At 41.0% G+C, this 12,500-nt stretch overlaps 1 protein-coding gene across 1 annotated transcript in view; it reads right to left on the bottom strand.

Annotated features, from left to right (window-relative positions):
• LOC144969066 (paxillin-like) overlaps positions 1–12,500 on the bottom strand; it is a 108,551-nt gene that overhangs the window by 25,546 nt on the left and 70,505 nt on the right. The window contains exon 2 of the mRNA XM_078908070.1: positions 8,687–9,532. Within this exon, the coding sequence (XP_078764196.1) occupies positions 8,687–9,532 (846 nt within the window). The remainder of the gene's footprint in view (positions 1–8,686; positions 9,533–12,500) is intronic.

Here is a 12,500-nt window from a genome sequence, read left to right as displayed (position 1 = left end):
GCTCTACCAAGCGAGTTATCGGGACCCCATACACACATACAACAAATATCCATGAAATGAGACGAACTTATCGCGAATTCTTAACCATAAGACTTCTCTCTCTCTCTCTCTCACTCTCTCTCTCTCTCTCTCTCTCTGTGTCTCTCAAATTCTAAGATATTTATCATTTTCGACAAGATGGTTTTCTTATTTCATTGGAGGGTCTCGGTCTCGGGGTGGTGGTGGAGGAATAACAACTGAGTTGGTTGAGTGTTCGTCTCACAATTAAAGGGTCTCGTAACGATCCTGTGTACAAACCCTGAGCGGAGACGTTATTTTCTTCTCTGATCCTCCTATTTATCCGGTGAAGATTGTGTAGCTGGGTCAGTTGGATTTTGCGAAAAGTGGTTTGCATTAAATTAACGTCCTGTACAAAGGGTAGTAAATAATTGCTATTGTCAGTTGTGTGTGTGTGTGTGGAAAGAGAGAGAGAGAGAGAGAGAGAGAGAGAGAGAGAGAGAGAGGGGGGGGGGAGAAAGATAGAATGTGCGGCTTTGTGGTATGTCACCGTACTCAGGTGTAAAATGAGTACCTAGCCGTTAACAGCGTTGTCTATGTCCCAAAAAATGTAATATCGCCTAACAGGCGTCATGTCACGTCCTACATGTTAAATGTTGCCGATGGCCTGGGATCCCTTTGTAAAATGCTTTGAGTACGTTTAGTGGATATTGCGCTTAATATTCCAAGTTATTTTTTTAGAAAGATAGAGACAGAGAAATTGTATGTGAGTTTGGTATGGACAGTAGACCGAAAGAAAAAGAAAAAGGAGAAGAAGTGGAAGAAGAAGAGATAGATAGATATATAAATAGAGAGAGAGAGAGAGAGTGAGAGAGAGAGAGAGAGAAAGAAAGAGAGAGAGAGAGAGAGAGAGAGAGAGAGAGAGAGAGAGAGAGAGAGAGAGAGAGAGAGAGAGAGAGAGAGAGATCTACACTGAAAAACCTAATAAAATCACAAATAAATATTAAACACTAACACTTAGATAACAATTGTTAACAACAAGATATGAAGTGAGTAGAAAAGTGCCAGAAGACAATAGAGAATAAAAATTTTTTTCGCGGCGGTGGTGGGGTTAGAACCTGCGACCTTATTGGTACGACAACTCCGCCTGGCAGGTGAGAGCGTGGCTCTACCGTGTGAGCTATCCACGAACACAAAAATATTCGTTTCAAACCCAAAGTCTTTTCTAGATCCCTATCTCACCCACTTCTTGAGATCGCCGATTCGTTCACCACCATCGCGAAGTAATTTTGACCAGCAGTTAAGCCCACTACTCACTTCATATCTTGTTGTTACCAACATAAGTGCCTGCTCCACTCACTTTTCTGAATTAAAAATTCACCCCATACACCGGAGCATACTCAATGTCTTAATCGTTTCTATGTTATATGTTTGTGATGAGAATATTGGCTATTGGGCTTAACTGCTGGTCAAAATTACTTCGCGATGGTGGTGAACGAATCGGCGATCTCAAGAAGTGGGTGAGATAGGGATCTAGAAAAGACTTTGGGTTTGAAACGAATATTTTTGTGTTCGTGGATAGCTCACACGGTAGAGCCACGCTCTCACTGCCAGGCGGAGTTGTCGTACCAATAAGGTCGCAGGTTCTAACCCCACCACCGCCGCGAAAAAAATTTTTATTCTCTATTGTCTTCTGGCACTTTTCTACTCACTTCATATCTTGTTGTTACCAACATAAGTGCCAGCTCCACTCACTTTTCTGAATTAAAAATTCACCCATACACCGGAGCATACTCAATGTCTTAATCGTTTCTATGTTATATGTTTGTGATGAGAATATTGGCTATTGGGCTTAACTGCTGGTCAAAATTACTTCGCGATGGTGGTGAACGAATCGGCGATCTCAAGAAGTGGGTGAGATAGGGATCTAGAAAAGACTTTGGGTTTGAAACGAATATTTTTGTGTTCGTGGATAGCTCACACGGTAGAGCCACGCTCTCACCTGCCAGGCGGAGTTGTCGTACCAATAAGGTCGCAGGTTCTAACCCCACCACCGCCGCGAAAAAATTTTTTATTCTCTATTGTCTTCTGGCACTTTTCTACTCACTTCATATCTTGTTGTTACCAACATAAGTGCCTGCTCCACTCACTTTTCTGAATTAAAAATTCACCCATACACGGAGCATACTCAATGTCTTAATCGTTTCTATGTTATATGTTTGTGATGAGAATATTGGCTATTGGGCTTAACTGCTGGTCAAAATTACTTCGCGATGGTGGTGAACGAATCGGCGATCTCAAGAAGTGGGTGAGATAGGGATCTAGAAAAGACTTTGGGTTTGAAACGAATATTTTTGTGTTCGTGGATAGCTCACACGGTAGAGCCACGCTCTCACCTGCCAGGCGGAGTTGTCGTACCAATAAGGTCGCAGGTTCTAACCCCACCACCGCCGCGAAAAAAATTTTTATTCTCTATTGTCTTCTGGCACTTTTCTACTCACTTATATCTTGTTGTTACCAACATAAGTGCCTGCTCCACTCACTTTTCTGAATTAAAAATTCACCCCATACACCGGAGCATACTCAATGTCTTAATCGTTTCTATGTTATATGTTTGTGATGAGAATATTGGCTATTGGGCTTAACTGCTGGTCAAAATTACTTCGCGATGGTGGTGAACGAATCGGCGATCTCAAGAAGTGGGTGAGATAGGGATCTAGAAAAGACTTTGGGTTTGAAACGAATATTTTTGTGTTCGTGGATAGCTCACACGGTAGAGCCACGCTCTCACCTGCCAGGCGGAGTTATCGTACCAATAAGGTCGCAGGTTCTAACCCACCGAGCTGTCTATCCACACCGCCGCGAAAAAAATTTTTATTCTCTATTGTCTTCTGGCACTTTTCTACTCACTTCATATCTTGTTGTTACCAACATAAGTGCCTGCTCCACTCACTTTTCTGAATTAAAAATTCACCCCATACACCGGAGCATACTCAATGTCTTAATCGTTTCTATGTTATATGTTTGTGATGAGAATATTGGCTATTGGGCTTAACTGCTGGTCAAAATTACTTCGCGATGGTGGTGAACGAATCGGCGATCTCAAGAAGTGGGTGAGATAGGGATCTAGAAAAGACTTTGGGTTTGAAACGAATATTTTTGTGTTCGTGGATAGCTCACACGGTAGAGCCACGCTCTCACCTGCCAGGCGGAGTTGTCGTACCAATAAGGTCGCAGGTTCTAACCCCACCACCGCCGCGAAAAATTTTTTTATTCTCTATTGTCTTCTGGCACTTTTCTACTCACTTCATATCTTGTTGTTACCAACATAAGTGCCTGCTCCACTCACTTTTCTGAATTGATAACAATTGTTCAAACATTGAAAAACACTCTGCTCCAACGAAATAGTCGCTACCAAAAATCTCTAGAAATCACAAACCATAGACACCATAACACGCCAACAAATAACACCAAACCGTAACTGAATCGCTCACCGACTCACCTACAAATACACGCGCCTTAGCATATTACAGAGCTACGACTAATATTCACACTACATACAAACACCGCATAAACCGTTTCTCCAATCGTATACTAAATGCAGGGTGCATACCACCGCCCAACGATGAAAGAATCTGCTACTACTACTGCTCCGCTGCGCTACTGATGCCGGTGCGTGAGTCATTTATTCTCAATGTAAGTCTTATCACCGCTACTCCGACTCATTCTTCTTACCTCACCTTTCCGCGTCCCTACAGAATTCCACAGAATTCCAATCTACCTGAGCTCATCCACACAGAATTTGTTTCCAGACCTGCCAAAATTATGCAATTTTAAGTACTGTCCATGTATAAAACTTTTGGACCTGTTGGGAGTAATCTGACGTGTACATATATGCAGGTCTGACATCTGAACGATGTATAAAACTTTTGGACCTGTTGGGAGTAATGTGACGTGTACATATATGCAGGTCTGACATCTGAACGTAATTATGGGTCTAGTTTAACATTGTTGTAATGGACAATATTTTGAGCCATTTTTGTTGTTGTTGAGATTTCCATTACAGCAATGAGCCCATAGTAAATTGGGTTATCAAACTTGTGAGTAAGTACAAGTCGGAGTAATCTAATTCATAACATATCGACACATCAAATAACAAAAAAAATAATTTCTGACCAAATTGAAGAAAATGGCGCTTTGCCACTGCTCTATCCCAAAATGACGTTTGATTTGTTTTGCGGTCACGTGATCTTAATTCAATTTATAAACTACACCTTCTTCTTCTTATCCCAATAACAACTCCTACAACTAATAAACAACAATAACAAAACAACTACAACTAATACAAGAACAACTACTACTACTACCATTACCACAACTGCTACTACTGCTCCTACTACTCCCCCTCCTCCTCCTCTTCCTCCTCCTCCTCCTCCTCCTACTACTACTACTACTACTACTACTACTACTACTACTATTGCAATATGTTGGAGTTTGCAGCCCCGAGAGCCCCCCCCCCCCTTCCCCCACACCCTTCTCAACCGAATCTCGATAAATAAATTTTCAGAGCGTCAAATTTCATTCCGAAATCGTTAACATCAAGGCATTATTCAACGCATTATTCAGATAAAGTCCCCTCAGAAAAGAAAAAAAAAAAAAAAAATTCCACTTCCAATCCTGCAGTGTAATAAGAACAACGGCGGAGTCTGTTTCTGAAAGATGAAAGATAATCCCCTTTGCCGTATCACCTATGGGGTGCGAATCACTTCATCCACCGAGTGACGTCAGTATAGATAGTATGCGCTTGGCTAAGACGCTCATAACATTGCCATCAGGAAGTATAACGGACCAACACACACAACTGTGTGTATCCATGAACGTTTATAGTCAGGTTAATACAGTTCAGTGAGCATTACTCATAAACGCGGATGGCAAAAAACAATAACAAAGACCTGAGTGACGTCATCTTCGAACTATCTATATTAAAAATAAAAAAAACCCCTTGGTTTTCATTTAGGTTTTATATACAACTTTTTAATTACAATATTACATAGCAGTCCTTTCAGAGCCATAGGCCCGTGTAGCCGGAATTAATCCCTGTTTTTTATAGCGTAACACGGACAATAGCAATTGCTTACTACCCTTTGGATAGGACGCTAGTCTATCGCAAAGTACTTTCCGCCAGATTTATCAGACCCAGCAACCCAATCACTGCTGGGGGGACAGGAGGGTCAGAGAAAAAAATCTCGACGGCACCCGGGATCGATCTCGGTCCCTTTGGTTGTGAAGCGAGTGCTTTAACAACTGAGCTAACGGGACCCCCTGATATTACAGATCGAATGGTTAAATTCATAAACCAAAGTCTTCTAATGTTAGGGGATCATTTACCGTAACCTCTTTAAAATATAGTAAGGATTTCTGGTAACGAGAGATTAAATAAGCAACTGAAAAAAAATAATATATATATATATATGAGAGAGAGGAGAGAGAGAGAGAGAGAGAGAGAGAGAGAGAGAGAGAGAGAGAGAGAGGAGAGAGAGAGGGAGAGAGAGAGAAGAGGGAGAGAGAGAGAGGGGGAAGAGAGGGAGAGAGAGGGAGAGAGAGAGGGGAGAGAGGAGAGGGAGAGAGAGAGAAAGAGAGGGAGAGAGAGAAAGAGGAGGAGGAGAGAGAGAGGGAGGGAAGAGAGAGAAAGAGAGTGAGGAGAGAGAGAGAGAGGGAGAGAGAGGAGAGAGGAGAGGAAAGAGAAGAGAGGAGAGAGAGAGAGAGAGAGAGAGAGAGGGAGAGAGGAAGAGAGAGAAAGAGAGGAGAGAGGAGAAGAGAGAGGAGAGAGAGAGAGAGAGAGAGAGAGAGAGAGAGAGAGAGAGGCGGGGGGTTATTAACAAAATGAGAAAACAAACTATTATTTTGTTGTTTACCGGCATTGAATCATTTCCGTATTTCCCGTGTGTCCTACTCACGTAACTAATAAATAGCACACACTTAATTGACTCCCCGAAATGATTAAACGGGGAATAAAATTAATTCTTGACACATGAATCTCATCAGCTTATTTGACATTTAGATTGGAATATTAAGTGTGCATTCGTCCCACCACCATCGTAGCGAGAGTGTAGTTAATTGCTAAATTGGATTCAAAAGTCTGATGTCACGTCGCCCAGCAACGGCGGCTATCGTGGTTCTAAACAATGAAAATCTGTACTTTTTATTCTTCATGCTGGCTAGAAATGTTCATATGTCTTGTTGTGATCAGAATGTGTAAAAGTCAAAACATGATCCGATTTATAATGGGTTTTTTTCTCCTCTGGATACGCTTTTATGCTCGTCGGAGAAATATTTCATAAGGGCGTCCGCCATTGTTCCGATAGTTTAGAGCCAGTTACTAAGTTACTATAAGTCATAACGAAGGGAGTGACGTTACGACTGTTGAAGCGTATTCATCGTAGACTGACAAAACGCTTTAAAAATGTGCGGCTATGTGGTCTAGTGGTATGAAACTCGCCTTCGGATCGGAAGGTCTTGCCTAGGTTCAAGCCCCGCTCTGAGCGGCGTGTAGTTGAGTACTTGGAAGAGGCTCTTTTCTTTCATTATCCCAACGCATTTCGGTGTAAAATGAGTACCTGGCCGTTAACAGCATTGTCTCTGTCGGGAAAAAAAAATTGTAATATCACCTAACAGGCCTCGTGTCTCGTCCTATATGTTACGTGTTGCTGTTGACCCTTTGTAAAGCGAGTAACGCTTTGAGCATGTTTAGTGGATAAACAAAATAATCAACAACAAAACACACACACATACACACAAACACAAAATCGAAAAAAAAAAAAAAAAAAAAAAAAAACCCCCCAAAAAAAAACAAACAAAACAAACCCCCCCCCCCCCCAAAAAAAAAAAAAAAAAAAAAAAAAATAAACGAAACAAAACAAATCCCCCCTCCCCTCACCCGAAACCGTTATGTCATTGAGGTATTCGCTGCACATTTCTCCAATAGTCAAAAATCCACAATTTTGTTGACGATATATATATATATATATATATATATATATATATAATATATATATATATATATATATATATATATAACTTTCCAGCTCATCCATCTTATCCCGACCACCCTCCAAGACGCTCCTCCAATCCTCAGAGAGCTCATTAAGGTGCGGGCGATACATGATACACCTCGCGCCAACAAATTCTTCATGATCGTTAAAGTCACTCATCAACGTAGGCTTATTCAATTTCAGCACTTCAATGATCTAATTCGCTTTCGTTGATAAGTGATAGAATTGAAGAGGCCTGTACTGTATCGCTATGTGTGATAATATGTGTAATCATATCACAAAGAACAGAACCACCTCCACCCCACCCCATTCCCACAAAACCAAACAATAAAAAAAGAAGGAAAAAGAAAATCTCTACTCACCCCTTTGCGGCCTCATAAGTACGCGTGCGAGCGCGCGCACACACACACACACACACACACATACACACACGAGCGCGCACACAGATAAAGTGTGTGTGTGTGTGTGTGTGAGAGAGAGAGAGAAATAGTGTGTGTGTATGTGTGTGAGAGAGATAGATTGATAGATAGATAGATAGATAGATAGATAGATAGATAGATAGATAGATAGATAGATAGAGAGAGAGAGAGAGAGAGAGAGAGAGAGAGAGAGAGAGAGAGAGAGAGAGAGAGAGTAGTCACATCATGTCGAAGCCAATCCATTAAAATTTTAATAGTTTGAGATGTGATGGGTGAGAAAAGAAAGTCCACTTCACAATAAGAGACGTTAACGTTGACTGGTCAATGACTCAAATCAATATTGACAAGAGAATGTGATGGATGGGGGGCGGATGTATGGGTGGGATGAAGGATGATAGATGTATGGGTTGATGGGTGGCTGGGTAGATGGATGGATGTATGGATGGGATGAAGGATTATAGATGTTTGGGTTGATGGGTGGCTGGGTAGATGGATGGATGTAAGAGTGGATGGAGAAATTAATTTAAGTGTGGATGAGTGCATGGGTGGATGGACAAACGGATGGATAAATTAACTGATGCGAATGCAAAGGTAAATGAAAGGATGGATGGGTGGATGGCCATCTGGATGGAGAAAATGAAAGCGTAAAGCATGTGCTGGTCTCCGAGCATTTTAGTTGATGCAGTAAAATTCATCTCAAGTAAAAACATCCGTTTGTTGCGCTTATTGTTGCATTATTATTAGCTTTTATTTTTGTTTTTGTTTTTGATGCTGTCCTTTATAAATGAGACTTTGCTTTGTAATAGAGAATCATACAATTGCTGTTTCAATGTGGGATAAGGACCCCCATCGGGGTTTTGACAATACCAGGCAGCCTCCTTCAAATACTAGGACATATAGTGTAACACATAAGACAACCATATACTATAGGGGGAATAAAAGACACAGCAAAGAAATCGGTAGACACCAACCATCCTACGTATGGTCAGAAATCTAAAAAATAGAAACACAAATAAACTAAACACAAACAACATCAACAACAACAACGACGACGGCTGGTCCAAGCACAGCACATGTCAGTAAACTGAAGGTGATGTTGCTGTTGGCCAGGTACCCTTTGGTAAAGTGCGTTGAATAGGTTTAGTGGATATCCCGCTATATAAGAGCTCAAGTTTTTAAAAAAATTACTAGATCAGATAGGTAAATCAGACTACTCACCGGTGCTCTTTCTATCCACTTCAGCCATAAACTGTGCTGAGTTGAGGTCTTGCAGGAGCTGGTCCAGCTCCGACAAGTTGTTGCTAAGGGCAGACATCCTCTCACCTCGACCTTTCACCTCTGACCTAGTCTGTACACCGCTGGAGTCAGACGACACCGAATGCTGCCGCTGCTGCTCGTGGAATGCTGCTGGAGGAGGAGGGCTGTTGATCTGATGGTGGGGATGGTTGAGGGAACCGATCTCCCGCCTCTGAGCATGCGCAAGGCTGTCTAAAACATCCGATGGCGGAGGGGGAGGGAGAGGGGGAGGAGTTGAGGAGCCGGAGCCGTTGTTGGCTATGTCCTCTTCGCCGCCAGAGTGGTACGGGGCGTATCCTTGACCTTGAGCCTGTTCTTCTGTGTTCACGTTTTGGAGGGTATAGTAAACATTGGTAATATTGGTCCCCGAGGTGGGTGTTGTCGCGTTAGGCGGAGTTACGTGGTTAAGGCTGTGTTGATGATGCTGGTTGGAATTGGGATTGTAAGGTTGAGCAGTGTATAGGTGAAGATTTTGTAGAGGCGGTTGTTGATGTTGCTGCTGCTGCTGCTGGGGTGGTTGCGGTGTGTAGTGATATTGCTGTTCGTGATATCGCACACCGCCGTCGTTTATGTTGTTGCTGCCGTTGTAGTTGCTAGAAAACTGTTGCTGTTGCTCGTGAGGATCGTCGTGGTAAGTTCTTTGGTTGCCGTTCTGTGGCTGCTGCTGCTGTTGAGATGGTGGAAGAGGCTGCTGCTGTTGCTGTCGCTGGTTGCTCTGATACGAGGAAATGTGCGCGGTGGTGCTTTGCAGGTCCGCCAGAAGGGCGTCTGTGAAAAAAAAAAGAATGAAGTGGAATGAAACAACAAATTAGAAATGAAAATCTAAAAAAGGTCACTTGACCGAAAAGAGTACTGTAGTTTGTACGAATCCTAATTTTGCTTTAATAGTGTAGAAGAATCTTGACATGAATTTAAATCCAACATATTTGTTACCATTGATCCTCATAACTCCGTATTCTTGTAAAAAGAGATCTATTGATGTTAATGAAAAGAGATCATTATCAGAGAGATGATAGACGGCACTCTGAAGTTTGACCAATCAAGTCTATGGACAAAGAGATGATTGGTTATCTGCACATTTAGTTGGTTAGTAGTATGTCTTTTCTTTAATGCGGAAAGGGTCAAAAGACCAAAATGACATGGATCCATAAAACTGAAAATCAGATAAGAAGCAATGCTAAAAAAGAGCAATTACTAAGTTTAATATCACCACCACCACCATTGTCAATATCACAACCAAACCGTGAGATCTTTTTTAAAAAATTAAGAAGTTATTCAAATCTTGATCAAATGTAGTCACCCAGTAACACTCTAGAGAGCTTTGGGTGACCCTCAGCCCTGTCCTTTAAAAATATAAATTATATTACAGTATCTGGAGAAATTTTTTTTTTTTTTTTAATTTGGCCAGAAAACTTGTCTTTCAAACATCGATCGATTACGAGGGAAGTCCCAGGTTTGAAAGTTTTTGACAAGATGTGGGTCATTTTAACCGATCGATATTTGAAGGACGATTTTTCAGAGCAAAATTTAAAAAATGCGTTTCTTTCCAGAGTACGACAGACATGGAGTCCCTCATCAAGCACTGCATGGGAGGTAACTCAACAAAATAAAAGTTTGTCAGTATTATAAGTGAGAATAATGCAGTTATTTCCCTTAAAGGCAAAGGCCGTATCTTCGTGAATTTGGTGGAATTTGAATAAGAGACTGACACTTTCAACCATTATTTTGAAGCCTTGGGGAATGAATTCATAAAAAGTTTTTTAAAAAGTCAGAACAAATAGACCTCTTTTTACAAAAACACATAGTTATGATGATCAATGGTAACCAATAATATGTTGGAATTAAATTGATGTCAGGATTCTTCTACACTATTAAAATATATGACAGAGCATATTTTAAACACAATTTCATTATGGCCAAAAAATAAGAAATAAACCAAAAATATATATTAAAACAGAAAATGTACTGAAAAAAAATTAATAAAAAAAGATACACAAACAGAAAACAATCAAAACAAAACAACATCATTAACAACAGCAACGTAAACATAAAAAATATCAATCGATTAAAATGACAACTGGCAAGTCAGAAAATGTCAAACTTTCCTTTAAGTCTCAAATTTGACACATCTTTTTCTGACAAAATGGATGTATGGAGCGGAGACCTGGAGGACCACGAAGACCACCACCGGAAAAGTACAGACCTTCATCAATAGCTGCCTCAGAAGGATCCTCAAGATTCACTGGCCAGACAGGATCAACAACGCAGACCTGTGGCAGAGAACATCTCAAATGCCAGCAGAAGACGAAATCAGACGCCGCCGATGGAGATGGATTGGGCACACCCTGAGGAAGCCAACCAATAACACCGCTAGGCAGGCGCTGAGATGGAACCCCCAGGGAAAACGGAAGAGAGGGCGGCCTAGAAACACCTGGCGGCGAGACCTGGAGGCGGACATGAAGAGGATGGGACACACCTGGGGAGAGTTGGACAAGATGGCCCAGGACAGAGGAAGATGGAGGACTGTTGTCGACGGCCTATGCTCCACTAGGAGTGACAGGCATAAGTAAGTAAGTAAGGATGTCATCTGGACCATGAGACATTGACAACGACCACTGAGCAAGGGGAAGGAGACAGAAGGAGAGGACGCCAAACAAAGTGCTAGATGGAATTTGATGGACGGACAGGCCAACAATAATGAGGAAAGTTGAGATCCAATCTGGATGAAGGACTCGTACTACAACATGATATCTCTTCCTCTATGAGCACAACCAGTCAGGTGAATGAATTTAGGTGAGGAGGTGAGGTCATCTGAATCCATCGATATTTGAGATAAAAAGCAAATGAAAAAAAAAGGTGTGTCTTGTGAAAGAACGACAGATTGAAAGTTTACATCAAATTTATAGATAGTATGAAGTTGACGTCACTCAAGGCTTTGTTCTTGTTTTTTGCCATCCATGTTTATGAGTAATTGTCACTAAACTGTAATAACCAGACTATAAACGTTCAAGGTTACGCATAGTTTTGTGTGTTGGTCCGTTATACTTCCGGATGGCAATGTTGTGAGCTTCTAAGCCGAGCGCACACTGTCTATACTGGTTTGACAGACTTGTTCCCATTAATAGATGTGTGATTCGAGGCCAAGTAATACCGAATACCGATTGCTTTATAATGATCCTATTATTATTTTTCATTGGCCTATTCCGTTTTCTGGCACTGTAACACATGCCACCATTTTCATCGTTATTCCCTAATACCTGTTGTGGGAGTACATAACATATTGTGAAGCCTATGAGGCATGGTGAACCCCGTAGAAATTAAATGCGCGGTGTTAACGTGAGTATTTGTTTATTTTTATATTTGAAATGCCTCATAAAGTTTATGAGGAGCAAAATTAGGATTCGTCGTTAGGATTCGTACAAACTACAGTACTCTTTTCTTCGGTCAAGCGACCTTATAAAATCGGTCAACAAAAAATAAACCTCAATTAAAAAAATATCGCCTGAACATTAAGATCAAATCAAAACAAACACAAAAAAAAAAAAAAAAAAAAAAAAAAAAATTAAAAAAAAAAAAAAATAATAAAGAAAAAGAAAAAAACAACTAAAATACAAACAAACAACAATCCCCTCCCCCCGTTTTTTTTTTTTAGTGATTACAATTTTAGTGATTCCAGAGATGATGATGACGATGATGATGATGATGATGACGATGATGATAGAATTGTTAATAACAA

Source organism: Berghia stephanieae, chromosome 3, assembly GCF_034508935.2.
Source record: "Berghia stephanieae isolate SIO BIC M18660-M18661 chromosome 3, UCSD_Bste_1.3, whole genome shotgun sequence".
NCBI lineage: Eukaryota > Metazoa > Mollusca > Gastropoda > Nudibranchia > Aeolidiidae > Berghia > Berghia stephanieae.
Note: the sequence above shows the minus strand (reverse complement) of the source record. Positions and strands in the feature narration are given on the sequence as shown.